Here is a 27,261-nt window from a genome sequence, read left to right on the forward strand (position 1 = left end):
GCTGCAGAGCGAGATCCTATCACTCGCAAAGAAAGGAAACAAACTGTTCAGCGGCTATTGGGAAAGGCGCATGAAGGTTGCCGTCAGCCTGGAGGAGATACCCCCGGTCTGACTGTGGAAAGTTTTCCCAGAAGCAAAGAGGAAGAACTAATGCTTGTACAGTGAACACGTGAAGGGACGTTGGCTTTGCTGCTTTTGAGACTTCCACTCAGTCCGCAGCCTCTAACTGTCCGTCAGTTCATCCCCCCCTCTACCCCAACCACCACCACCACAGCTCACTCCACAGCGCACGAACGAACCTGCAAACCGGTAATGGAGACGTGGTGTGACTCTACTGTGGGCCGCCGGGGCATCCGGGGAGAGGACTGTGGGGAGCTGGCTGGTGAGTAGGACAGGGATGGGCAGATGCAGCGTCCATTCATGTCCAGGCTGTTGCTGCTGGATGCCGGCCCGCCCTGGGACGGCTCCTGCAGGGACATCTTGCGACCAGAAAGCGGGGACCGGGACTCAGGGTCCGAGGCTTCGAGGGGGAGTTCCTGGCCATCGGCCTCCGGAGGCTGGTCTCTGGCCAGGTTGAGGTCCACACCCCGGCCTGGCTCACACTCGGTGACCACGATGAAGGATTCCATGCCCAAGTGGATACTTAAGGATGAGAGTCCCCGCAGTGCCTCACAGGGCTTCTGGCCTTCCCGGCTGCCACCCCCACTTCCCAGCTCATCCTGGGGGGCCACCCGGTCGCTGGTGGGCTGGCTAGAGACACATGATGACATGGTGTGTGTACCAACCTCATCAGCCAGGCGGGGGCGCTCCCATCAGCAGCAGAGCTGCCTGCAGAAAGAAAAACAGAGGTCAGCCAGGCGGGGGATAGGGAGAGGAGTCTTTCCACTAGGCCAGGCTGGTGCCTGATCTGAGCACACATTTAACATCCTTAAGAACAGCTTACAGGGGCTGGGGAGATGGCTCAGTGGTTAAGAACACTGACTGCTCTTCCAGAGGTCCTGAGTTCAAATCCCAGCAACCACATGGTGGCTCACAACCACCTGTAATGGGATCAGATGCCCTCTTCTGGTGTGTCTGAAGACAGCAACAGTGTACTCAGATACATAAAATAAATAAATAATTCTTAAAAAAAAAAAAAAAAGAACAGCTTACAGCCCAGTGTGGTGGGAACAGGAGTTCAAGGTCTGCCTGGTCTGCACAGCAAGAGCTGTCTTTGAAAAAAATAAAAAATGAATACTGCAAAACACGACGTGATGGAATCTCCCAGCCTATGCAAGAATGTATTCTTTGGAAGCTGGAGAGATGGCTCAGTAAGGACACTTGCTACTCTGCCAGAGACATGAGTTTGATTCCATCCATTCACAACCATCAGTATTAACTCCAATTCCAGGGGAAACTGATGCTCTCTTCTGACCTTCAAGGACACCAGGCACAGGCAGTGCACAGACACATATGCAGGCAAAAATATTCACTCACATAGATGGTGGCGCACGCCTTTAATCCCAGCACTTGGGAGGCAGAGGCAGGCGAATTTCTGAGTTCGAGGCCAGCCTGGTCTACAGAGATCTTTAAGTTTAAAACAGGGGGGTGGGGCAATGTACTCTTTGCATTTCTTCTCACACGTCTTGACAAAGAATCAATCTCATTCAATTCCTATACCAAGCAAGAATAAGGAACCCCAAGAGACAGGAGTGGCAGCTACCTGCAATGCCTAACAGGGATGTGAGTCTACCACTTCAAGGTTCCCCAACCCCCACTTTGCTCCCCACACCCAAGCAAGACTCTATGGGAGCTTAGCAATAGGAGCTCCACCAGCAGAGAGCTAGGTTAGCACATACAAAGCCCTGAGTTCAGCAGGCAGTGGGGGTGCACACCTTTAATCCACCCAGGAGGCAGAGGCAAGCAGATCTCTGTGAGTTTGTGCCCAGCCTGGTCTACAAAGAGAAATCATGTCTCTAAACAAACAAACCAAACAAACCAAACAAACAAACAAAAAGTCCCAGGTTCAACCCCTAGCACCGTATATAATGGCATGGTGGTGCAGCCTGGAATCCAAGCACTCAGAAGAGGCGAAAACAGGATCAGAAATTCACAGTCATTTACTGAGCTACATAGTGGAGTTTGAGGTCAGCTAGGATACATAAGACACAGTCTTCAAGGGAAAAAGGGAGCCAGGCATAGTGGCACATGCCTTTAATGGCAGAGGCAGGCAGATCTCTGAGTTTGAAGCCAGACAGGTCTACACAACAAGTTCCAGGATAGCCAGGACCACACACACACACACACACACACGACCACAAACACACACACATCACACATATACACATAAGAGAGGGAGAGAGGAGAGACGAGAGAGAGAGAGAGAGAGAGAGAATATTAAATGAGGTCTCTTGATTTTGTATGTTTGCTATACATAGGGATATGTCTGAGTTCACATGTATGTACAAGTATGTTTAGAGGTCAGGTCAACTTCAGTTTCCTTCATCGGGAACCTCGCCACCTTGGTTTCTTGGTGGTGGTAGTAGCTTTATGTTTATGTATGTGGGTGTTTTGCCGTATATGTGAATGCATGTGCACCATGTGTCCGATGGGTGCCCATAGAGAACAGAAGGTGGCACTGGGATCACAGGAACTAGAGTCATGTATGGTTTTAAAGGTGCCATGTGAATGCAGGGAACTGAACCCAGCTCCTCTTAACCAACGAGCCATCTCTCCAGCCTCCTAACTTGTTACTGGAAACAGTGTTTCTCACTAGGACCTGAGGGTCTCCAGTCAGGCCAGGCTGGCTGGCAAGCAAGCCCCCAAAGACCAACCTTTCTCTGTGTTCTCAGCTCAGGGCTCATAAGCACACGCTGCCCTGTGAGTGGCTGGGGATCAAACTCGGTTTGCTGACTACTGCACCATCTCTAAAGCACCCTCTGGACTTTTTTTTTTTTTTAATTAGTAAAAGTATCTGGTGCTGAAGGGTTGGCTCAGCAGTTAAGAACACTGGCTACACTTCCAAAGGACCCAGGTTCAATTCCCAGCACCCACATGGCAGCTCACAACTGTTCACAACTCCAGTCCCAGGGGATCTGACACCCTCACCTAGGCGTGCATGCATGCAGGCAAAACACTACAGCACATAGAACTGCCTATAACTCCAGCTTCAGGGATTTGATGCCACTGGCTGCCACAGGCACATGACTAACACACACACACACACACACACACACACACACTTTTTTTTTGTTGTTGTTGTTTTTTGTTTTTCGAGACAGGGTTTCTCTGTATAGCCCTGGCTGTCCTGGAACTCACTTTGTAAACCAGGCTGGCCTCAAACTCAGAAATCCTCCTGCCTCTGCCTCCCAAGAGCTGGGATTAAAGGCATGTGCCATCACGCCCGGCTACTTACACACACTTCTTTAATCTACCTGTATCCTCCAGGCCTCAATGCAGTGATTCCTCCCACAGACGAGTAAACTGTAAGTCATGGATATGCTATCTGACCCCTGCGCTGTGGTGGGGTAAGTGGGGTGCAGGCTCCAGGCCAGCCCAGGCTATATAGACTTGAGACTCTGCTCCCAAAACAAATAGGCCAAGAAGATCTCAGCTCAGTGGTAAAGAGTGCCTGCCCTACCTACCTACAGGCATGAGAACCTGAGTTCAAATCCATAGCACCACCTAAGAAACCAAGATGGCTGCCCGAAGGTGGTTCCTCAAAAAGTTAGAGGAGTTCCATGTGGTCTGTTCCTAAGAGTACACCCAAACAGCTCTCATCCTTGGGGCTGAGGAGGAAGTCAGCAGATGAATAGATAATCATAAAAGGGCCAGAAGCATTGACAACCGCTATAACACAGATGAAAACATCATGCCAAGAGGCCCTGTATTGCATAATTCCACGGAAATGAAATTTCCATACTAGGCAAATCCAGGGAGACAGGCAGATTAGCGGTTACATAGGACTACGGAGGAGCGTTCCGGGGGCAATTCAGTGACTGCATAATGGGTGCAGGGCTTCATCCTGGCGAGAATGTCTTGGAACTGGTCCGAGGTGGTGATTTCACAGCCCAGCGCATGGACTGAATGCGATCCTAACAGGGTGAACCTGCCAGGCGTGGTAGCACACACCTTTATTCCCAGCACACTCCAGAGATGGAGCTAGGAGGACTTCTGGGAGTTCCAGGCAAGTTAGTTACAGAGTGAGACCCTGTCTCAAATTTAAAGGAAAAGGAGGGTTAATTAGAGGGCTAGGGGTGCAGCTTGCAGCTAAGCTACTAACTAGGATTTGAAGAGACTTTGGTTCTACCCCAGTACTGTGTCCCCCCAAAATATTAATTTTAGGTCATGTAAACTATTTTGTTTTTCTAGACCAGGTTTCTCTATGTAGCCCTGGCTGTCCTGGAACTCACTCTGTAGACCAGGCTGGCCTCTCTGTCTTCTGAGTGCTGGAATCAAAGGTGTGCACCACCAGGTCCAGCCTCGTGTGAACTTTTATATCAGTTTGAGAGAGGAAAAGGGGGGTGGAGTGGGGCTGGCACACATCTCCAGGCTGTCAATTCCCACCATCCCTGGGACAGACTATTAACCTTTCGCTCCTGTTTGACAAATTCTGGTGGACAAATGTCAGGAGCACTACTACTGAGTGAAATCTGTGCGGATGCAATGTGAGGGCAGCTGCGTGCTCGTCACGGAGGTCTCTCTATGCGCTGGGAAGACAGTAGGTGCTGGCTGCGATGTCACTGAGGAAAAAAGGCCTCCTGGGTCACACAGGTGAGGGTGGAGGACCATGAGAGGGAGTGCCATGAAGTCAGGGCTCCCAGGAGGATGCGACTGGCCCTCTCGATCGCCCTCTCAGAAACATCTACTGTGTCAATAGTGGGCTACAATTCTTCCAGTCAGAGCCCCCTGGCATTCTCAGCTCAGACCTGTGCCCACAGATGAACACCATTCATGATTTTTAAAAACAGTGTTGGGTTTTTCTTGGTTGGTTGATTTGGTTTAACTTGTTTATTTGTTTTGTTTTGTTTTGTTTTTTGATTTTTCAAGACAGGGCTTTTCTGTATAGCCCTGGCTGTCTTGGAACTCACTCTGTAGACCAGGCTGTTTTCGAACTTAGAAATCCTCCTGCCTCTGCTCCCACCCCCCCACCAAGTGCTGGGATTAAAGGCGTGCGCCACCACTGCTCAGCTGAAATTTATTTTCAATAAAGAAAAAAAAAATGCAACGAGAGCTGGGGAGATCGTTTAGTGGGTAGGGTCCTTGCTGCACAAGTGTGAGGACCTGAGTTCAAATCCCACACTAAAAGCTGGGTTCTAAACCCAGCGCTATGAGGGCTGAGACAGGAGGCTTGCAGACTGCCAACCAAGCTCTACGGTTGGTGGATAAGCTTGTCCCAAGGGAATAAGGTGGAGAGTGATAGAGAGGACATCCCTTGTCACATGCACCCAATACATTGCATATACCACATGCCAACGAACCACAACAAACGCAACCATGTGACAATATGCTCAGCCTGGTTTGCAGGAAGAGAAGGACACTTTCAAACAGCAAGCCGACTCTGCACTTCCTCGGGAAGCTGGCCATGGAAGTCCCACATGGCCAGTCATTCCTCTCAGTGGTACGCATTCAAAAACTGAAGGCAGGGCTTCAGACCCCTGCACAGCAATGGTCATGGCGTCACTAGTCATGGAATCCTGCTAAAGGGTGGATGGAACCCTATGTCTACAAAGGACGAGGGGACGTGGTAGATCACATAAGAGACAAAGCGGGAAGACAAGTCTGACACGCCCACTGACTCACAAGCAGTGGGCCACACCCATGATGGTCGAATTCAATTGGGCGCGAGGCTGGGGGTGGAGCCAGCGGGCACAGTGCGTAGGACCCTGGGCTCCACCCCCAGCCCTGCTCATCCTGCGCTGGGGTGCTTGCTGGAATACAGGCAGATAGGAGCAGAAGAAGTTCAAGGTCACCTTTAGCTACTCAGTGAGTGAGTCTGAGATAGTCAGGACTGAGAACCTATATCCAAAACAGGAAGTAACGAAAGCAGCACAGCCGTGAGTTGGGAAAAGAATGAGGAAGTCCTCACTAAAGGGAGGAGCGGTGGACACGCTTGACGCCAGGGAATTAATTGTACATGTAAAAATGGTGAAATATGGCTCATTTTCACATCGAGTATGTTACATATATAATTTTTATTTATGTGCATGTCTGTGTCCATGCCACGGGAGCACAGGTATCATGAAGACCAGAAAAGGCATGAAATCCCCCAATAGCTGGAGTTAACAGGTGGTTCTGCCAGACTTGGGACCTGGGAATTGAACTCAGGTCCTGTGTAAAAGTACAATGAGCTCTTAACTGCTGGAGATGAAGTTCCAGAAGAGAGTAAGCAAGCTGCCATGAAAAGAAGCAAGATGCCACACCTCAGCACAGAGGAAGACATTACCAGCCACGCTCCTGCCTCAGCTTTCCCATCAGTGGATCTTCTTGCCCGAGTTCCGCACTCTCTGCAGCCTGGCTGTGATCCCCATCTTCCAAAAGAGAAAAGCAGGGCGCTGGAGGCCACAGCCTGGGCTTATCCTTTGCCCAGCTTGCCTTAAAATTCTCTCTGCCTCAGTTTCCTCATCTTTAAAATGGGCGCTTTCTGGGTAGTCACAGGGAACAGATGAGCTGCGCACTCAATACATGACTGAAGTGTTAAGAAGCTAATCTTTCAATACAATGTCTATGAACAGGGGGGCTGTGTTCTAGAATGCTCCGGAGTGACTACTGTCCCGGTGAGTCCACCTGCAATTAAATGGATTCCACAACCCCAGGGCAGGAGACCTCTCCTTCCTCTCTGAGCCACGTGGGGCTACAAGTGTTCCTGAAAAGAAAACCAGACTTGGCAGTGCCTGCGAAAGTCAATGGAGATTTTTTTTTTCTTTTCTTGCCAAGAGAAAAACAATTGCTTATCGATCTCTACTGCAGGCCAAGGACACCGAGACATCCACCCCCAACAAAGCTGCTTTTAATCAAGTCTCCTTGGCCAGCCGGTGTCTGGCCTGGGCCTCCCTCGCCACTGCTTCTGACGCAGGCTTGGCCTTCAAGGTCTGAAGGAAGGAGGAGAAGAGAGTGCTCAGACCAGGCTAGGGCTGCCTGTGAAGGAAAGGCAGGCCCATCCAGGTCTAGGGAAGAGAGGCACAAAGACCAGGAGGGCGTGGACACATCCTGTCCCATCCCTACACTCTCAGCCAGGACTCTGAATCCTTTAGGGACCAGAGACCCCACAAGAATCTAATGAAGCTACCAATACTTTCTCTAGCAAGAAAAATAAACTTAAAAGACAAGAGTTTGGCATCAAAGACTGTACTGAGACTGCTTGGAGTCTCAGGCACCAGGCATGGAGAAACTCTGCGTGGTTGTGTAATCCCCCCGGGACGAGCCCGCTACCAGGAAGGGCAGGGATCGGAACACAGGACTGAAAAGGGCATTCCTACAAGCTGCTGGGGTTTGACAAAATGCCAGCAGCCCTGCCTGGGCCTGGCAGTTAGTTCCCCATGAATCACAAGCACTGCCCCACCCGGAAGCCCCCCTCTCCTCCCTCCCTCCCTCCCTCACCTCCAGGGCACCCAACGGAGTCACCAGACCCTTCCTGGAGCAGATGGAGCCAGTCCCCAGCCGGGATGAGAGGAATGCTCCTTCCTCTGCCAGGAAGCCAAAGTGGCACAGGCCTCCAGGAAACGCTTGGCCAAAAGGCCTCCAGGAAACGCTTGGCCATCTCCATTTCCTGGGGGCCATTTCCAACCAGCAACTGCTGCCTGCCAAATGCTATGCCGAGTTGAGCCTAAGTTGAGCTGAGCCACTACGGGAGCTGTAGTATAACAAGTTAGTACGTGGGCCTCCAAATCAGAGACACACCTTTCTCGGGGTCCATCAGGGTCCTCAGAGCCCCTCCTTCTGGCACTCCAAGACAAAAAAAAAAAAAAAAAAAAAAAAAAAAAAAAAGGTGGGGGCGTGCAAATCAGCTCTACAGATCCTGCCAAGGCCAGGAACGATACCACGCTGGAGTCGGGTAAACAGCCACATCCTCTCTCACCTGGGGAAACTGAGGCCCAAGGCCCTAGAGGAAACTCATTTCACTCATTTGTTCTTTTAACAAGCCGTTAGGTAGAAAGATCAATCCATCAATCAACTGGGCTTATCAAGCCTGCAAGAGGCCCTGGGTCGCCAGCATGGTGTAAATCAGGCACAGGGGTGCTCACCTATAATACTACGGAGGTGCAGGCATAGGAGACGTTGTTTAAGGTCTCAGGGCTCATCCTCAGCTACACAGCAAATAGAAGGCCAGCCAGGGCTACACAGTGAGAGCGTGTGAAGATCAAAACAAATAAACAAACAAACAAACAAACTCAATGGGTCAAAGGAAAACTCCGAGCCATTATAGAGGAGCTACATGTGATTTCTGTATCAAGGGACCAACAATCCATGAACCATTTAAAAGGAGTGTGCCCATAACCACAAACGGGGACAGCCAGACTAATACACAAGAGAACAGGAGAGAGGCATTGGTGACACAGAAGGAAGCTGGGGACCCTGGGGCATAAAGGAAGTCTGTCCCGGTAAATATTTTCCCTTTCTAATTAAAATTAAAAAAAAACTTTTTGTGGGGTTGAGAGATGGCTCAACGGTTAAGAGCACTGACTGCTCTTCCGAAGGTCCTGAGTTCAAATCCCAGCAACCACATGGTGGCTCATAACCATCCATAACGAGATCTGGCGCCCACTTCTGGTGTCTGAAGACAGCTACAGTGTACTTACATATAATAAATAAATAAAATTTTTTTAAAAAAGGAAAAAAAAAACTTTTTGTTTTGAAGCAGTGCCTCACTATAAGGCCTAGGCTAGCTTTGTGATCCTCCTGCCTCAGCCTCCTGACTGTGAGGATTACAGGTATATACCACCACAGCTAGCCAACCAACCAACCAATCAAAAATAAACCAAGAAGGGGACGCAGGAGATGGTCCCCTCGGTACAATGCCTGTGGTGAATGCGCATGCAAGCAGGGAGACCCGGAGCTCCACAGAACCCTCGGAATAAAGCCCAGTGCAACTGCCGACTGCTAAGTGCAGGGCTCAGTGAGAGAGCTCGTTTCAAACTATCGCGGTGTTAGTCCCAGCACTTGGGAGGCAGAGGCAGGCAGATCTCTGAGTTCAAAGTCAGCCTGGTCTACAGAGTGAGTTCCAGGACAACCAGGGCTACACAGAGAAACCCTGTCTCAAATAAATAAACAAACAGATAAATTTTAGAAAAAAATTAAAGATTACTGACTTACCTAGAGTCATATGGTAGTTTCAAATATCACTAAAACAACTCAGAGTTTTGTTTTGTTTCACCTAGATGCCTGAAGTGGCTCTTGGGGCCTCTGCAAATGCTACAGCTGACAGTCCTGGTCTGTGTCTTCCAAGAAAAAAAACCTTAAAAGTTATGGACGGAGCCTCGCAAAGGTCCCAAACTGTCTCATGAGTAACGTACAGGCTGGGTTGAATCTAACAAGAGGCTCCTATCGGCCACATAGCTGCCATCCTTAGAACTCAGTCTATATGAGGGGAGACCAAAGGCAGCTGTCTCCACCTGTATCGGGAACAAATGCCCAGACGCAAGCCAGCAATGTGGCTCGACTGGCTGGAGAGAACGAGGTTCTGAATTCAGCCCTGAATTCTCAGGCCTAAAACTTTTTAGAACACAGCTGGCACCCAGCAGATGTAAGCTGGAGGTTGTACATTTCAGACACCCATCCCAAGGCCAGTCGGAAGGTGAGAAGTTGTCTTCAACTGACCTGGAGTCCGAATTCCTTTAGTCTTAGGACGGCAGCCCAGTTTACGCCTAGGAACATATCCTTCCCTGTGAGGCACCCCTATAGAGCAGACCCCACCACCATGCACAAAACTGCCCAACTGGACATCAACTCTTCTGGTCAGGTCATGGATTCAAGAGAACTTATGTATTGAACTCAGGCTAGTGGGTCTTACTGCCAGTTTTTTCAATGTTCAAAGGGGGCGGCGGGGAGAGTTCTTTCTGCTGAACTTAGTGCTGGGAGAACCCCGCCTTAGAATGATGCCCATCAAGGGAAGAAAATGGATGGAAAACCGCGCTGGCACCCTGATTCCTCCATGCCTGAAGCCCACATACCCTAGTGTTTTCAGCTCCCTGAGCCAAGACTGACCTACAAGTGACGAAGAACTGAGGGTCATAAAAGCTTTGGGCTCTCATGCAGGCCAAACTGCAAGGCAGCTGCCACTTCCCCGAGAACCCAGGCAGCCCTTACCTTGCTCCCTAGTAAGGAAACAACCCTTACAAAGTCAACCTTTCGTTTTGTTTACCATAAAGGGAAACAAACGAAACAAAAAAAAAGTGCCGGAGAACCAGTGAGCAGGCTAAACGGGAGAAACACCGCTCGCTGGGGAATCTCACCCTCTTGGAAACAGCTCTGACAGCTGCAGCTGCGGCAGCTGTGGGACTAACTCTCCCGGCCACATCATGCTAAGCCTGTATCAACTTCTTAGTTGTCATGGTAACCGCATTATTCTCTACTTCTCTAGTGAGGAGACTGAGGCAGAGGGTCTTGCCCATGATCACACAGCCAGGGAAGTCTTGGGTACGAACACACACTAAACCAAAGCATAGCAAAGACTTCCGAGGGTATGAGGTCTAACTCCTGGCTGGAGAGACAGTAGTTACAAGCATCTCCTGCTCTTGCAGGGGACCTGGGTTTAGGTCCCAGCACTTACAAAGCAGCTCACAACTGCCCATGTCCAGCGCCAGGACATCCAACATTCTCTTCTGGCTTCTGTGAGCCCTGGCGTACAGATGGTGTATATTCACACAAACATACACATAAATTAAGAAAATAAAAAGTCCTTGACTGACTTTAACTTACACTAAAAACAAAAACAAAACCAAAAAAAAATTTTTTTTAATCTTTTTGAGATACGGTCTCTATAACCCTAGCTGTCCTAGAACCTGATCTGTAGACCAGGCTGGCCTCAAACTCAGAGATCCCTAGGGATCTATCTATGTGCCTGCCTCTGCGTCCTAAGCGCTGGAACTAAACGTGGGCACCGCCATGACGGGCCTCGAATGGGGGGGAGGGGGGGGGCAGAAATGTGGTTTTATTATTTGTTTTTCACATCCAAAGTGATATGCTGTCAGAGCTGTCCACTGCTTCAGCAACAGATATAGGGGGCGGAGGGGCCTGCAGGTGGAGATGCTAAAAACCAGAGTAGGTGAGAGAAAGCAGGCAGCGGGGCTTGCGGCTGGGCAAGGACTAGAGCCAGATGTCCAGATTCTTACCGCCCAGGGCCGGAGCCCCTGAGTGACCAAGGAGTTTCTGAGTCACTGCTGGCCACTTTCAGAGATATGAGAGGTCACGGATCGTTAAAATATCAGGACAACCCTGTCTGCAGTCAGGGCTCCGAAGACCTTGAGGATACAGAAAGGGCGGCCACGTGGGTGAGCGGGGCGCGTGTTTCAGGGGGGCGGAACATGAGGTGAGAAGTAGCCGGCTTCCTTCCTAGCGCTTTTCCCATGACTCCCTCCCAGACTTCCACTGAACCAAAGGCAGAGGCAGAGAAACAAACGGAATTTTAGTCTGTAATGGGAACAGAGAGAGAGGGCGGGGGCGGGGGTGGAGAGAGACAGAGAGAGATACAGAGACACAGAGAGGAAGAGAGATCCAATCCAGCAATACAGAGTCTGGCCAATCAGAGACAAGGGGCCTTATCTTGCCCTCCCACACGGCTCTCCCTCCCTCATCCTGCTTGGCTATAGAATGTTTAACCCGCCTCCTTCCTTCTCCAGCCTCAAGTACACCGCCCCCTAAGCAGGGACACACCAGGAAACCGGGTCTACAGGGCCACCTGTCCCCCACACCTGGACCCAGAATGGGGATCAAGGTCTGAAATAAACCGAAAGGCTCACTCTCTCTCTCTGCCAGAGTCTTTGACAGCAATGCTCCTGCCGTTCAACAGCACAGGGGAGCTAGGTAGGCAGAGAGGCACACGAATCCCAGGGAGAGGGAGGCAGAGGCAGGACGATCTTTTCAGTTCACGGCCAGTCTAGGTCACAAAGCAGGATCCTGCCTCGAACAAAAACGAGCCAGGGAATGGGATCTCTGGCTCATCCTCCTGTCTAACCGCCGACTCCCCGTTAAGGGTTCCCTTAACAGAAGCACTTGGGCATCACCACCCACCTCGGCCTTCCCTCAATTCAGGGCAGAGGGCAGATGCCTCGGTCTCCCCTCCTCGCCCCCACTTCCTGCGGGGATCATCGGTCCTCCCTCCTTTCCAGGTTGGAATTAGCATTTTTTTTTTATCTCCGTAACTGCCATCTCTCAACTATTTACAGCCGCCGGGATAAAAGGAGGCAACACAGAAATAGTCCCTCCGCAGCTTTCAGGGTGGGGTGGGGTGGGTGTGGGGGCACGGCAGAAGCTCCAGTTTTCTCCCTCTCCCTTTCCAAACCGGGGGGGGGGGAGAGTCTAGAATGCGGCTCATCTGTTGCACAGGCCTCCCCCAGCAGCTCAGAGACTCCCAGAGGGAGGGGGCCCCAGTTCCCATGAGCTCCCCACAGTACAGTGTCTGTTCCCAGACCCCCCAAACAGGGGGTTGGATGCTACAGAGCCAGACTGAGTTCCTGCCACACCCAGGGCCTCCTTCCTGCCTTGTGAAGTACAAATTAACCCAAACGGACAAAGCAAAACCAAACTTTGGCATTTTTCTCTGCGCTTAAAAGGTTTTATAACTGAAAAAAAAAAAAAGGAAGAAGAAAAGAAGAAGAAGAAGAAGAAGAAGAAGAAGAAGAAGAAGAAGAAGAAGAAGAAGAAGAAGAAGAAGAAGAAGAAAGTCAGCTAGGCACAGTGGTGTCTGCATGAGACCCTGGCTCCCAGAGGAGAGAAAGAAAGAGAAGCCCATATACCAAAACAACACAAATGTCTGTCATGATAAATAAGTCAGGTGTAGTCTGCTCGCAGCGTGGAATATTACGCAGCCATAAAAAAGGAAGTATAGAAGATGATTCTGAGGCACAAAAGACCACCTATTATATAAGATGCAACTCACAGGAAACATCCACAGTGCACAAATCCCAGAGAAAGCTGATGTGTGGGTGCCTGCCAAAGGGTGGAGGGAGGGATGCTGGGAACAAGGAGTGATAGTTTATTAGGTAAAGAATTTCCTTCTAATAGGAATGCTCTGAAACCAGACAGCTGGAACAGACATATGACACTGAGTGTCCTAAATGCCACCTGGGGAGGGACTTCACCTTGATTTTGTTTTGTTTTGTTTTTAAAAAGAACCAGAGAATGGAGTTTGGTGGCAGAGGGCTTGCTAGCAAAGTGCACCAGGCAAGCGCTCTATCAACTGAGCCACATCTCCAGTCTGAGACATCTTGGAGAATCAGAGAAAGAGAAACCTCTAACTCCCTCAGCTTCTGAGGAACAAGGTTAGATGTGCTCAGATCAGAGAGAGCAAGCACTGCAGCCTGAGAGCCACCTTGGGACTCTCTTGCCCACGAGTCCAAGGACTCAAACTCAGAGGAGCAACTTGACACAGCGCATGTACAGATTCCCAGGATAGCGGAAAGAAAGCAGCCCTAGCCACTGTCCACAGCCAATCACAAAGTCCCTCTACCCAGTCCCTCAACTTTTCAGCCCATCTCAGAAGCCTTGGCATAACTGACACCTCCTCCAGGGAGCCGCTGGGATTTACTCCCATCAGAACAGATTTCTCCAGAAATAGCACCCCATGGCGTGCTCTCTCTCTCTCTCTCTCTCTCTCTCTCTCTCTCTCTCTCTCTCCCTCTCTCCCTCTCTCCCTCTCTCCCTCTCTCCCAGCACTTGAGGCTCACAGCATTTCTCAGCATCTCCCTCCTGGCATTTGAGGTAGGGACATTCTTATAGGACATTTGGCATTCCCTAGCTCCTGCCCACTAAACACCAAGAGTGCTTAGTCTCATTTTGACAAGCCAAAAGTCACCTCCCACGTGTTTCCAAATGCTCACCAGGAGGGGTGGGACCGTCCTCTAAGAAATACTGCATAGTTATTAGCCCACCAGCAACTGCAGGGAAAGCCAAGCCTGAGTCCTGCTGGGACAGCAGCACCTCTGTCTGTGTCCTCCTACACAGCCTAGCAAACAGGCCTGGGCTACCTACCCCCAGAAAGGCAAGGGAAGCCTGGCAATGTCTGTGTGATCCTGGCTAAGTTAACTAACCTCTCTGAGCCATTCAATACTAGGCACTTTAATCTCCTATTCTCAACTACGGTGACCAAAAACTCCCCACCACAAAGGATTTGGGTTAGCATCAAATGAGATGACCCAGGCAAGATAAAGTTATTTGCCACACATCAAGAACTCAATGAATGTTAATGAGGGGGTGGGAGTGTAAGCTCACTAGTTAAAGGTGGGCTTAGCCTGCTGCTGGCACTGGGTTCTATTCCTGGCATAAATGAAAAATGTAATTACGGTTATCCAAGGTAGGGGCTCATCATATGACGGGGTTTTCTTTTGTTTTTGTGTTTTGTTTTGTTTTGTGGTTTTTCGAGACAGGCTTTCTCTGTGTAGCCCTGGCTGTCCTGGAACTCACTTTGTAGACCAGGGTGGCCTCGAACTCAGAAATGCACCTGCCTCTGCCTCCCGAGTGCTGGGATTAAAAGTGTATGCCACCATGGCCCGGCATATGACATTTTTGATGAAGTGTACAGCAGTAGAGTGTACAAGGAGGGGGATCGGGCAAACTGAAGCTGCTTCTGTACACTGATAGCACGATCTATTCTGAAACCGCAGTTTCTGTGGGTTTGGGAACAGCGGCAGCCCCTGCCACTTCCAAAGAACAAAGGAGCTGTGGGGAGGCAGAGCAATCCTCCTCTAGGTCCTGTGGGGGCAGAGTCAGGAGGAGGAGTAAAAGACATCATTAATGCCCCAGGGCACCTGAAGTTTCTACTCCAGGACTGGGGGAACATCACAGAGGAGGTTGAGGAAGGTAAAAGTTGCATCTAGGGTAATGAATGCGGAGCATGACCCACCCACCCCCAGATCAGGAGGCTGTTTGCCCATGGCACCTGAGATGTCCTCCACCCCCTGCTCCATCCCCCTGCAAAGTGCCACCTCTTCATCTCCAAGTGAGAGCAGCCGGGGAGGAGGCTGACAGAGCTGTGAAAACACCCCGTTTCCCAAACTGGGCATTCAGGGGGTGGGGAGAACCCTGGCATAGCCCCGGTGATAGCGGGGCACCACCACCCCAGGGCTGTGCCAGAGGGAGCCGGCAGGCACTCTTTATGCATCGCGCGCTGCAGCCCAGAGGTAAATTTAGGTCAAAAGGATCAAGTCGGCCTGTGAGGTCGGGGTGATCAGAGGGCAGACTCGGGTCCAAGCCCCTAGGACCAGGGTCCTCCCCGTGCCTGGCAGCCTGCGGAGGTGGGACGCTCCCGCGCGCTCAGGTTCCGCACCTGTCAAGCGCCAGGGGTGGCCTAGGCCATCGCTGGGATCCGGGACCGCCCTGGCCGGCGGACCTTGGTGCGGAACTCCTGGCCGGCTCCTGCCGCCGGACCCCAAGCGCCGCCCGGCTCCGGAGGCCAGGGGGAAAGGGGGCGCAGCCCTCCACGTGGCGGGGCGCGGGGCGGCGCACGTGGGGTCCCCTCGGGGCCCGCCTCTGGGCTGTGTCTGCCGGCTCCCGCGCGCGTCCGGGACCCAAAGACCCACGGGGAGGTTGCGTCCCTCCCCCACCCACCCCCGACTCAGCCCGGCCCGCCTCGGGCCAGCTCACCTGGGCTCCGCGCCGCCGCCTCCCGCGCTCTGCGCCCCCGGCTCGGCTTGGCTCGGCTTGGCTCGGCTCGGCTCGGTCCGGTTCGGCTCTCCACGGGAGGAGCCGCCCGGGCTTCGGCTCGCGCGCGGCGCGGCGGCGCCTCGGGCTCCTTGCTGATTGGCCAAGGACCCGGCGTGGAGCGCGCGTGCCCGCCGCAGCCTCGGCCGCGCGCGCCGGGTCCCGCGGAGACTTAAGTAGCGGCGGGGCGGAGGTGGAGGCGGGAGGGGGGGTGGGGGGAAGGAGGCGACAGGAAGCGAGGCCCGACTCGCGCAGGGGCGAACAGGCCGCAAGTTTGGGAGTGGGTCTCGGTTCCTGCGAGATGCTCCACGCCGCTTTGTCCCTGAGCGTGGAGAAGTTCCCCCAAAGGCGACGGGGGAAAACCCAGGAGCCGTCTGGCGGTTCCCTCCCTGGATTTCGGGGCAACGCCCATTATGGGGAAACCCTTCCGCAGCCACCACCCCTCTGACCACTGCTGCAGGCTCGCCCTAAAATGCATCACTCACTCTGAACAGCCCAGCGAAGTTCTAGGTCTCTCCACAAGACTGACCAAACATTCTTCCCCTTTTTGACGGTTTACTTTGCTGGAGCCTTAAAATATTTAGTCTCCCAGTTGGGTAACAACGGAGAAAAAAAAGGGTATTTCAAGGGCTCGCTCACCCGGTGGCCTTGGATGTGGGGGGCCGGTGAACTCAGACTCGGATGTTCACCAGTGGCTGTCTGCATGCATGTTTCTGCCGGCAGCCAAAGGGTTGAGATGTCAAATTCACTAAGAATTCAAAGCTCTTTGTCAACTGGGTCGATTTTCAGCCCTCAATAAATTATTGCCATATTTCTAGGCTGGGCACTCACAAACAGTCCCCAGGACCGGACAAATAAACTCAATGAGCGTTCTAATGAGATGACCACCTCTGATACTGCTAAGCGCTCTTCCATTTATTTGTTAGTAGTAGCAACTGGAGCGAGACGAAGTGGAATAGTACACAATAGTTAAAAGGACTGTTAGATCTATTTGTACCCCCACAGGAAAAGGAAAACAAAAACATGTAGCGTAAGACAGCAAGCTGCAGGAGACAGTATCATGCACAGTTTGCGTGTCTTTTTAAGCCCCACTCTTGACTGACTTCCTGAGGAGACATGAACAAATGCCTATTCACCCAAAATAGGGCGCCGACAACAGATCAAAAACATCCAAGCCCAGCTTGGTGAACCAATGGGTTTATTGGGCTTACTCATCTCCAGCATGGACAGTGACCTGCCAGAAGGAGTGTCTCCTTCGTTTACCCACCCCTTTATATTCTCTAGCATCTCCCGGGGCCAGGTGCTGTTGGAGGTCTGCACAGGAGGAGAGGCGGGAGCAACTGTAATCTCAGGTGAGGGTCTAATGACTCTCCCCATTTCTTCCCTAGAGGGTGGATAATAGCCTCTCTCCAGTAAGGGACGGGTGCAGAGGCAAGCACAGATGCTCTGATTTCAAGAGGGACATGTTCTATGACCTCCACACGGTGTATGCTTATGGACACAAGCTTGTGCGAACGTCAAAGAGAATCGGTTCATGTTAGATGCATGATGGTCTGACATCAAGACGGAAGTAGGCAGCTAGAGGGGTAGCTCAGAGGTAGAGGACTTGCCTACCAGGTAGGAGGTAACGGTAAGGAAACCGGCTGGATAGCCTGGCGTGGTGGCGCACGCCTTTAATCCCAGCACTCGGGAGGCAGAGGCAGGCGGATTTCTGAGTTCGAGGCCAGCCTGGTCTAGAGTGAGTTCCAGGACAGCCAGGGCCATACAGAGAAACCCTGTCTTGAACCCCTCCCCCCCAAAAAAGGAAGCGGGCTGGAGAGATGGCTCCGTAGTTAAGAGCACCCACCAGCTGCTCTTGCAAAGGATCTAGGTTCGATTCCCAGTATCCACATGATGGGTCACAACCTCTGGAACCCCAGTTCCAGGGGATCTGACGCCCTCTTCTGGCCTTCTCAGGCAGAGCATGCATGTGGTTCGCAGACATGCATTGAGGAAAAACACCCATACACATGGAATAAAAATAAAGGAAGGTGGGTCGGGCACTTTTAACCCCAGTATTTGGGAGGCATGGGGCAGGAGGATCTCCATGAGTTCAAGGTGGTAGGAAGTTCCAGGTCTATATAGACCCTGCTTCCAAAAAGACAAAACAATAATGATAGATGAGTAAAGGAAGGAATTGAGGGCAGAGAATGGGACAGGGAGTATAGGAAGATGACATAGCTGTTTTATTTCCTCTATAAATGGTTGTAAAATAGATTGCAAAAATAGTTGATGCTGAATAGTGGGTACATAGTTCTGTATTTTTCTGTATTGTAGACCCCTCCCCAACCCCAAATTTATAGTAGGTTAAGTAGGCAGGGCGGGGCTTTGGGGGTCATGAGTGACAGGGTGTTAGAACCTAGTGGGGAAACCCCCACTCAACTCCCGATTCGGCGTGCACCCAAAAAAATCAGGAAGGACCATCTCTTGATGTAATTACATGAGAACGTTTAATGACGGAGCTCTGGACGACATGCATCTCACACAGGAGATAACGGATGTCGGCCACAAGGCTCGACAGCTAGGGGTTTTTATGGGGTAAGGGGCTTAGGGGTGTGGAATTCAGCATAGCGACACATTATTGGCTTATTCAAACATTAACAGAAATATTACAGGGCATCAGGACTTTGTTCCTGTGGGCTGGGGGCTTATCTTGTTCACATAGCAACCAGTTGATGTATGACTTTACCCCGCGTCAAGGGGCAGTAGACAGAGGGGAGGTTCCTGGCCAGGTGGTGTTGACCCAGACAAGATAGCCCTGCTTGTACAATCAAGCTGTTCTTAGGAATGTCTTAACAACAGCCCTGTCTGTTCTGTTTTGTTTTCAGCCCCAGGCCTAGGCTCATAGACAACTCTTTTACATGAATCACAAGATACAAAGTCTCATTTTCTTTCAAGGGCACTTGTTGGCCACATTTCAGGCTCCACCCTGTGCTCTCAACAGAGAGAACCCAGGCGACCTTGCCATTAGCAGCCACAGACAATAGTGAATAGATGGATGTAGCAGTGTCCCAATAAAACTTTATTTATAAACACCACAGGGTGATTTTCATACAATTGTCCAGTGTGTTGCCATTTAGGAGGGCACTCCATGAAGCAGTTTCTCTGAGGTCATCATCCATAATGGGGGAGGGGCACTTTGAAGTGATGAAGCTATTCAGAGGTCATTCATGTTCCTCTAAGGAAATCCAATAAACTCATTGGTTCAGGCCATTTAAAAAAAAAAAGGATGGGTTTTGGGGGTTGGGCAACTGCTTTCCTAAGGTAACTAAGAGATCCTGGTTTTCTTTCCTGTTAAAACCTATAATTTCGGGCTGGTGAGATGGCTCAGTGGGTAAGAGCACCCAACTGCTCTTCCGAAGGTCTGGAGTTCAAATCCCAGCAACCACATGGTGGCTCACAACCATCTGTAATGAGATCTGGCACCCTCTTCTGGAGTGTCTGAAGACAGCTACAGTGTACCTACATATAATAAATAAATAAATCTTTAAAAAAAAAACCTATAATTTCAGGCCTGGCGTGGTGGCGCACGCCTTTAATCCCCCAGGAGGCAGAGGCAGGTGGATTTCTGAGTTCCAGGCCAGCCTGGTCTACAAAGTGAGTTCCAGGAGAGCCAGAGCTATACAGAGATATCCTGTCTCAAAAAAACAAACAAACAAAAAAAAAACACCTATTATTTCCTTGTTAAAATTTATAATTCTATATGAGTATGTCCTGTTATACTAAATTGCCCACGGTTTTATTATAACACTGTAGATAACAGGCAGAAACCCAGTGTAAAGTTAAAAGCTAACGAAACGTTTAAAATGCTGGAAAGATGACTGGACAGTGACAAGTAGTCAGAGGACCCGGGTTCGGTTCTGAGTACCCACATGATAGTTCATAACCACCCGCCATTCTAGATAGGAGATTTGACTCCCTCTTCTGACCTCTGTGAGCTCTTGGATTATTTGATGGTCAGCCAACTTTTTTGTCTTGATTCTTTCTTTCTTCACTCAAGTTGTTCTGTGGTGGTGGTGGGGAATCAAACCAAGGGCCTTGCATTTGCTAGATAAACATTTCCGGGCTAAGCTAAAGGAGCCGAGTCTGACTCGCGAGTGGGTTTTGCTTTAGGGATGAACTGTAAATTCCTGGGGTCTGGACAGCACCACACCCAAGACATTTGCATAACTCAGCATAAAGGTGGAAAGGCAATGACTCTGGGCTGAGATGGACTTGCTTCCAGTCCCTCGAACCCACTAATTACGTGTAATTAATTACGTGTAATTACGTGTAATCTGCAAGCTTGGGCCATCTCTCGAAGTTTGGCTTCATCAGCTATCAGATACGGATAATAACATGACGAAGCTCATAGACTTGCCCCATGGATTCAACAGGAGGATGTGTGTGTGAAGACATTAGCTCAGTGCCTAGTCCCCAACAGCTCACTGAAGCTAACTCCCGATATACTTAGCACGGTGCTAAAAAATCCCATCAATTTATGTGCCTTTCTTATTAAAGCAAATTAGAACAAAGTGCAGAACACTATAATTGCCTGTCACTGCCATTCAGCTCCTCTTGTGCTAGGAGCCATCCCACACAAACCAATTCCTTCTCAGAGATACGCAAACAAGAGTTAGCATTGCATTTTCAACTCCCCCCACCCCCTTCCAAGATCACCAGAAAATCCTATTCTAGGCAAACGGATCTTGTTGTCCTGACAACACAGATGGCCAGGAAAATAAGTAAACATGACATCTGAGTCTTTTTTTTTTTTTTTTTTTAAGGAAAACTTAAACCCTGTGGAGGAGGCAAGGCGTAGAAATCTAAGACTTTATCATTTTCTCCCCCACGTGGATGGCCTCGCAACATCTGTCCTTCCAAGGCTTTGCCCCGCCTTCCTGAGCTAGCCTGCCTGCCACTCATGTTGTTCCCGGGAATGTTCTGTTGCATAGGCTCGAGTATCTAGAACAAAAGAATGGGGTTCATATCACCGATGAACTTGATTCAGCGGGTTCTTTCTCTTCAACAGAGCAGCAGCTAAAAAGAGGCCTTGAGAAGCTACCTTGTACGGCAGCGAGATGAATAGCTTTCTAAGTCCTCAATACAAGCAGCATCGTAAAAGGTGTCAGGGTTTGCGAGAGGGCTCTTCATCTGTCTCTGCAAACATTTGCAAAAAGAAAAACATCAGGACACGACTGACTACTCAAAACAAGTAGGAAAAGTCCAGGCATACAGGTGAAGACAAAGATGGCCTGCAGAGAGAGGAAGGCTTTCATGCCAGGGACTGAATCGTTTTTTTTCTGGTCCTTACCACTGACAGGGATGGCTCAGGCCACGAGGTCAGGGCTCAGTTTCATCATTGGTAAAAGGAGGAGAGCACCATGCGTAAAGATGATGTGTAAGTTCTTAGTGGTGTCTAGTACATGATGAATGGTCTTATTACTCAACAATAGGTAAGTGCTCACAAAAACATTCCAGGACCTTTCTAAACAGTGGGATCTGGGTAATGCTGAAAACATCAGGATCCCAAGTCTACAACCTGCTAGTAGACCTCGGGGCAAGGAACTTCACCGCTCTCTGTCCCAGGGCCATCTGTTAAACCGAATTAATGCTATTGCCTAGTCTTTAAGACTGTTCTCAAGATGAAATATAGGGTTGGTTTAAAAACAATTTTTTTTTAATTCATGTGTCTGTGTCACATGTGTACAGGGGCCTAAAGGACAGCCTTGTCTCTCCTGGAGCTAGATAGTTAAATGCTATGTAGTTAAATGCAATTGTGAGCTGCCCAATGTGGGGGTGCCGGGAAGTGAACTTGAGTTCTCTGGAAGTGCAAGTGCCCTTGACCACAGAGCCACCCCTCTAACCCCAGAAATGTGGCTATTTGAGTAAAGAACTTTCAACAGCCCATTCTGTAAATTTTAACTATCTGCACCCAGGTCAGGAAGCATGCCAGGAGATCTCTCTCTGAGGATAATTTCTGAATGCCATGAGATCTCTGAGGATAATTTGTGAATGCCAGGAGATCTCTGAGGATAATTTGTGAATGCCAGGAGATCTCTGAGGATAATTTGTGAATGCCAGGAGATCTCTGAGGATAATTTCTGAAGGCCGCTGGGATAGACCCAAATGTTTGATGACTTTATAGCTTCCTATTCCTTTCTCACCAGACCAGTCAGCTATCACCCAGATAGTTGTGTCTGGGGTTACTCTTGATATTTCTACTTTCCATTCCTTGGTGCTGTCAAGCAAGGTGTATCAGAACTGACTGGAATTTGTAGGGCCACATGAAAAATAAAAATGAGAGGTTTCTGGCATATAATTTTCTGAGTGAGGTGCGTAAGGATCGGGGCTTAATCTCCAGCATCCCGGCTGGCCTAGAACTTACTGTGAGGACCAGACAGCGCTGGGGTTTAATGTTGGTGCACATGAATGGTAACAAGGACTGGTGGTGTGTGAGATGCTGGGTAACCTAGCACTGTCTCCTCCCCTCCCCCCGCTCCCCCTCCCCCCCCCAAAGCAGGTATCAGCCAGCTGCAGTGACACAGACCTGTTTACAGAGGACTCCAGGGAGATTGAGGTAGGAAGATCGAAGTTTGAGGTCAGCCTGGGCTACAGTGTCTAAAAAGAAACAAAACATGAAGGAAAGTAAATTCACTATAGAGTTTCCTGCTGGAAGAATTAAAAAAAAAAAAAAGTATACAGTCATTATTGTGATTCCATCTCTACAAATACAGCTTCCACAGAAATTAAAGGAAAGATTTTTAAACATCAACACTCCAGTTCGTGTCTCTACTTCTATCGTGAGCCTGTCTCCAGAGCAGCTGTCTTTGGCCAGCAAACACTCCCTGGCGGATGGAGTTGTTTTTCATTGCTTCAGAGAGAAACTGTTTCTCATTAGAAGGTTTAAATATAACAGAGAAAGAGCCAATGACAGAAGCTGCAAAATTTGGTTGGTTCCTTGTGGCTTTAGAAGAGCTGTTCTCGTGTAGGCTGCTTTGGCCCAGAAAGGTAGGCATTCGCCTGTGTGAAGGGGAAGAAATTCATGAACACACAAAGACAACTCTGTTTAACGGTAGGGTTGAGATATGCAAATGAGTGTTTAACAGTGCCTCTAGACCCCCTCCACGCTTCTTTTCCTTCCCCTTATAATCACATCCATATTTACATACAGAAAAGCACATGCATGCAGAAGAGATACAAACAAAAAACAACAACAACAACAACAAAAACCAATAAAATTTGCTACTGTTAATACCACAAAATAAAGTCACCGTCTCCTTTTTTTATCTCCAGTCACGTGCTGTGAACAAGCACACACAAGGACTGGCTCAGAGTGACAGCGGAGGAAGATACAGAAGTAAACCTAAGAAAGCATTCGAGGTGTGAGGAGGGTTTGTGGGGCTGGCACTATAGCTCAGGGGACGAGCACTTGCCTGGTATGTGCAAGCCCTAGGTTGGATCCTTAGCACTAGAAGAAAACAAACAAAATCCACAACAAACCAGTAAACCTTTCTATTAGCGGTGTGAATCGCATGTGTCCCAACGTGTGGTCCTGTGCACAGCAGTCAGAGGACAACTATGTGGAATCAGTTCTCTTCTCTTTTATATGGGCGCAGGGGATGGAACTTTCCATGTCTGGTCTGTGTGATAACCTGACAATACATTTTTGCCAGCCCTAAACGCTTTTTTTTTTAAATGCAGTTTTGTGGGTATACAGGTATGAGGGCTTATGTGCCTGTGTGCACATTTTGGGAGAGGGGAGGCGGAGACAGAAGCTAGGTGTCTTCTATGACCTTCCATTTGTCGGAGTCTTTGGAGCCCGCTGATTCTGCTACTCCTGCTAGGCAGCTTGCATGAGCAAACTCACCTCTGCCTCCTGAGGGCTGGGGTAGCTGTCAGCAGACATATTTTTAGGTAGGATCTGGAAATCCACACTTTTGCTGTCTCCCCAGCTCTCAAATCTTATTCTTTGAAACAGGATCTCACAGTGTAGCACTGGCTGGCCTTAACCTCTCTATGGAGACCACACAGCTCTTGAAGAGAGCAGCCTGCCTCTACCTCTCCCAAGTGCTGGGATTAAGGCCCTGAGCCACCAACCCTCTGTAAGCAGATTTAAGAGGATGCACAGGTTTTATTTTTAAATAATTTATTTTAATTTTATGTACATCGGTGTTTTGACTGCTTTTATGTCTGCCTGAGGGTGTCAGAGTCCCTGGAACAGGAGTTACAGACAGCTGTGAGCTGTCATGAGGGTGCTAGGAATTGAACCCAGGTCCTTTAGAAGAACAGTTAGTGCTCTTAACTGCTAAGCCATCTCTCCAGCCCCTAGATACACAGTTCTTAACAAAGATACTGACAATTCAACCCAGAAAAATAAAAAAAAACCCACTTCAGACAAACTGATCAGAACAGTTTATTGACAAGATAGCATGTAATGACCCACCCCTAAATGCACACCATCAAGCAGGGAGTCCTGGCTAGAGGTGGTTAATCAAGGGCACCCCATGGGCGGGCAACTCCTGGTGCAGCTGCCGGAAGATCATGGCACAATGGTTCCTCTCCTGGGTCTTGCCAAGAGCGTGGTACAGCCTGGCCTGGAAGTAAGCAACATCCCTGATGCGCTCTCTGCAGTCGACTTGTGCAAAGTAGTTCTTGGCTTCACTGAGGTTCTGAATGGCAGCTTCCAGAGCTGGGGGTGGGGTGGGGGGGGAAATCCAGTTAACATTCCAGTTTTCAAAACTTGAAATCTAGATTCAGCTAGTATATATTATGATATATACCATATATCAGATATTCTTATATTCTCTTTAAAATATGAAGAAAAAAAGCCCACCATACTATGGAAAGCTTCGTCTCACTTTTTTTTTTTTTTTAAAAATTAAAACTAAAACGTAGAACGCTCGGGCTGGTGAGCTGATTCAGCAGCAAATGCAACCGACAGGCAAGCCCGGCACTCTCCACACAGCTCCTACCTTCCGCTTTCTTCACTGGGTCATAGGACGCTGCCGAAGCCACTTGGCACTTGGACACTAAGAACATGGCACGACCTTTGTCCAGGACAGCCCCGTCGGCTAGGATGGGCTCGATAGCCATGTGGAGAAGGGTTAAGGCCTGTTCCGGGATTCCAAGGATGAGCTGAAAGAGAAACAGCAGACCACTGTACACACGCATGGCCTGTGCCCACTGTACACACGCATGGCCTGTGCCCATTGCCAAGATGGGCTTGTGTTCTGGGCATTTTCTCCATGGCACAGGCCATCTCATCCCGCAGAACACCTCCCCAGAGAATACACGTAAAAGCAGTATGATTTCAACAGATGCAGGAGAGAGTGGCCATTTGTAGCATGGAAAGCTTTGACTTCTATTGTTTTATTTGGGATGGGGTTTGTTTTATTTATGACAAGGTCTTACTATTGTAACCTAGGCTGGACTGTAACTCACTATGTAGCCTAGGCTGGCCTCATATGTGCAGCAGTTCTCCAACATCTATCTCTCAAGTGATGAGATTACAGGCATGTCCTGCCTAGCCCAGCTTTCAAGTCTGTCTTTACAGGCATGGTGGTGAAAGCCTGTGGGGACTCTCACTTCCCAGTTCCATCCCCAACACCACAGGAAGAGAGAACTAGACAGTTAAAGTAATCTAAACATTATTGAGATGGATTGGTGATGCATACCTAGCCCCAGCGCTTGGGAGGCTAAGTCAGGAGTGCCCTATACTCGAGGGCACTCAATTCTACATTCTATAGAATAATGTACACATTATACATAACATGGCACTATTGATAAAAGAACAAATATATGGGCAATTAAATAGAACTCAGAGTCCAAGAATCAATGGACAAATCTAGCACAAACTGATTTCCTCAAAGGCACCAACATTATTTAGCAGGAGAAAAGGTTGGTTTGTCTTTGACACAGGGTTTTTCTGTGTAGCCCTGGCTGTCCTAGAACTCACTCTTTAGACCAGGTTAGCTTTGAACTCAAGAGATTTGCCTGCCTCTTGCCTCCCAAGTGCTGGCCTGAAAGAAGTCTTTCCAATACATTTCAATAAACAGTGCTGGGATGACTGATTTGACAAAGGAAACAATGAAATCTGTATAAAAAATCAACTCAGATAATTCAAAGCCCCGGGCTGCAACAATGGCTGAACTCGCAATGCCGGCCATCCTAGCATGAGGACTGAGTTTGATCTTAGAGCCCTCCTAAATTCCTGGGTCTAACCCCAGCACTCAGGAGGCAGAAATGGGGCTACTGGCTGCCAGCCTGCCTGACTCGGTGAGCTCTGGGTTCAGTGAGAGGCTCAGCCTCAGGATCTCTGGCCTACACACACACACACGCACACGCACACGCACACGCACAAGCACACATACACTCACACACATAAACACAGACACATTATGTACACACATAAATGTCAAAGACCTAAATCTAAGTGCTAAAACTGTGTGACATTTGTAGAAAACTAAGAGAAAGTCTTTATGATCTTAGATGTGACAACCACTTCTTTGATTAGCAATTCAATACCAAAAGCACAGGAAACAAAGAAAATGGCTACATACGAGATCCTATCTCACAAAGAAAAATGGCTAAAACTGAATTTATCAAAATTAAAAAATATTAATCAACATGATCAAGAAGATACATCTCGTGACTAGAAGAAAATGTTTGGTACAGGCTTGCAACACAGCTCTCTAAAGGTGGAGATCAGTTTAAAGCCATCCTGGGCCCCGTTTCAAAACCAACCAACAAACCAAACAAAAACTCTTATAAGTCAACATCAGAATTAAACACAGCCTCGCCAGCTTTGGTGATGAACACCTGTTATCCTTGCACTACAGAGCAAAGACTGGAGGACTCTCCAAGTTTGAGGCCAGCCTGGCCTATATAGTTAAGTTAGTCCCCAGGTAGCCCATGGTACACAGGAAGACCCTGTCTCAAGGTGGGGTAGAGGAAGCCAGGTTTTGTGACACAAATAGCTTATAACCCTAACATTTAGGATGCAGAGGCTGGATCCCAGGTGTAGGCCAGCCTGGACTACATGACCAGACCTTATATAAAAAACAAACAAACGAACAAAACAATAAAAATTAGAAATGATGAAAGAGGGCTAGAGAGGTGGAGAGTCACTGGGACGCTATAAAGAACCTGAGTTCAGCCGGGCGGTGGGTGCATGCCTTTAATCCCAGCACTCGGGAGGCAGAGGCAGGCGGATTTCTGAGTTTGAGGCCAGCACCCACCCCAGGTCCCAATGACCCAAACCCTCTTCTGAACTGAGGGCACTTGCACTCGCATGCACACTCTCACCTAACAAATACTGATGCTCAAAGTCACTGGTCACCAGAGACCAGAGACCAAAGCCACAAGGAGCCTCCGCTTCACACACACACACACACACACACACACACA

At 49.4% G+C, this 27,261-nt stretch overlaps 2 protein-coding genes across 22 annotated transcripts in view; both read right to left on the reverse strand.

Annotated features, from left to right (window-relative positions):
- Window positions 1-16,048, reverse strand: part of Camkk2 (calcium/calmodulin-dependent protein kinase kinase 2, beta) — a 61,143-nt gene extending 45,095 nt beyond the window's left edge. For 3 of the 12 annotated variants that reach the window (XM_030254306.1, XM_006530233.4, XM_006530232.4), the window contains exons 1-2: window positions 15,778-15,935; window positions 300-828 (exon numbers count right to left, since the gene is read on the reverse strand). In XM_030254306.1, the coding sequence (XP_030110166.1) occupies window positions 300-770 (471 nt within the window). In that variant the 5' untranslated portion in view covers window positions 771-828; window positions 15,778-15,935. Of the gene's footprint in view, window positions 829-6,424; window positions 6,510-15,777 lie in introns of those variants that run through there. The other 9 variants (XM_017320763.2, XM_006530231.4, XM_006530234.4 and 6 more) reach the window with 6 other exon arrangements.
- A 7,936-nt stretch (window positions 16,049-23,984) lies between these two features.
- The window catches only part of Anapc5 (anaphase-promoting complex subunit 5), a 34,881-nt gene continuing 31,604 nt past the window's right edge, over window positions 23,985-27,261 (reverse strand). For 4 of the 10 annotated variants that reach the window (NM_001042491.2, NM_001289520.1, NM_001289519.1 and 1 more), the window contains exons 16-17: window positions 24,828-24,990; window positions 23,985-24,544 (exon numbers count right to left, since the gene is read on the reverse strand). In NM_001042491.2, the coding sequence (NP_001035956.1) occupies window positions 24,333-24,544; window positions 24,828-24,990 (375 nt within the window). In that variant the 3' untranslated portion in view covers window positions 23,985-24,332. The remainder of the gene's footprint in view (window positions 24,545-24,827; window positions 24,991-27,261) is intronic. The other 6 variants (XR_387575.2, XM_030254742.1, XM_006530429.4 and 3 more) reach the window with 2 other exon arrangements.

The sequence above is a fragment of the Mus musculus genome, chromosome 5 (assembly GCF_000001635.26).
Source record: "Mus musculus strain C57BL/6J chromosome 5, GRCm38.p6 C57BL/6J".
NCBI lineage: Eukaryota > Metazoa > Chordata > Mammalia > Rodentia > Muridae > Mus > Mus musculus.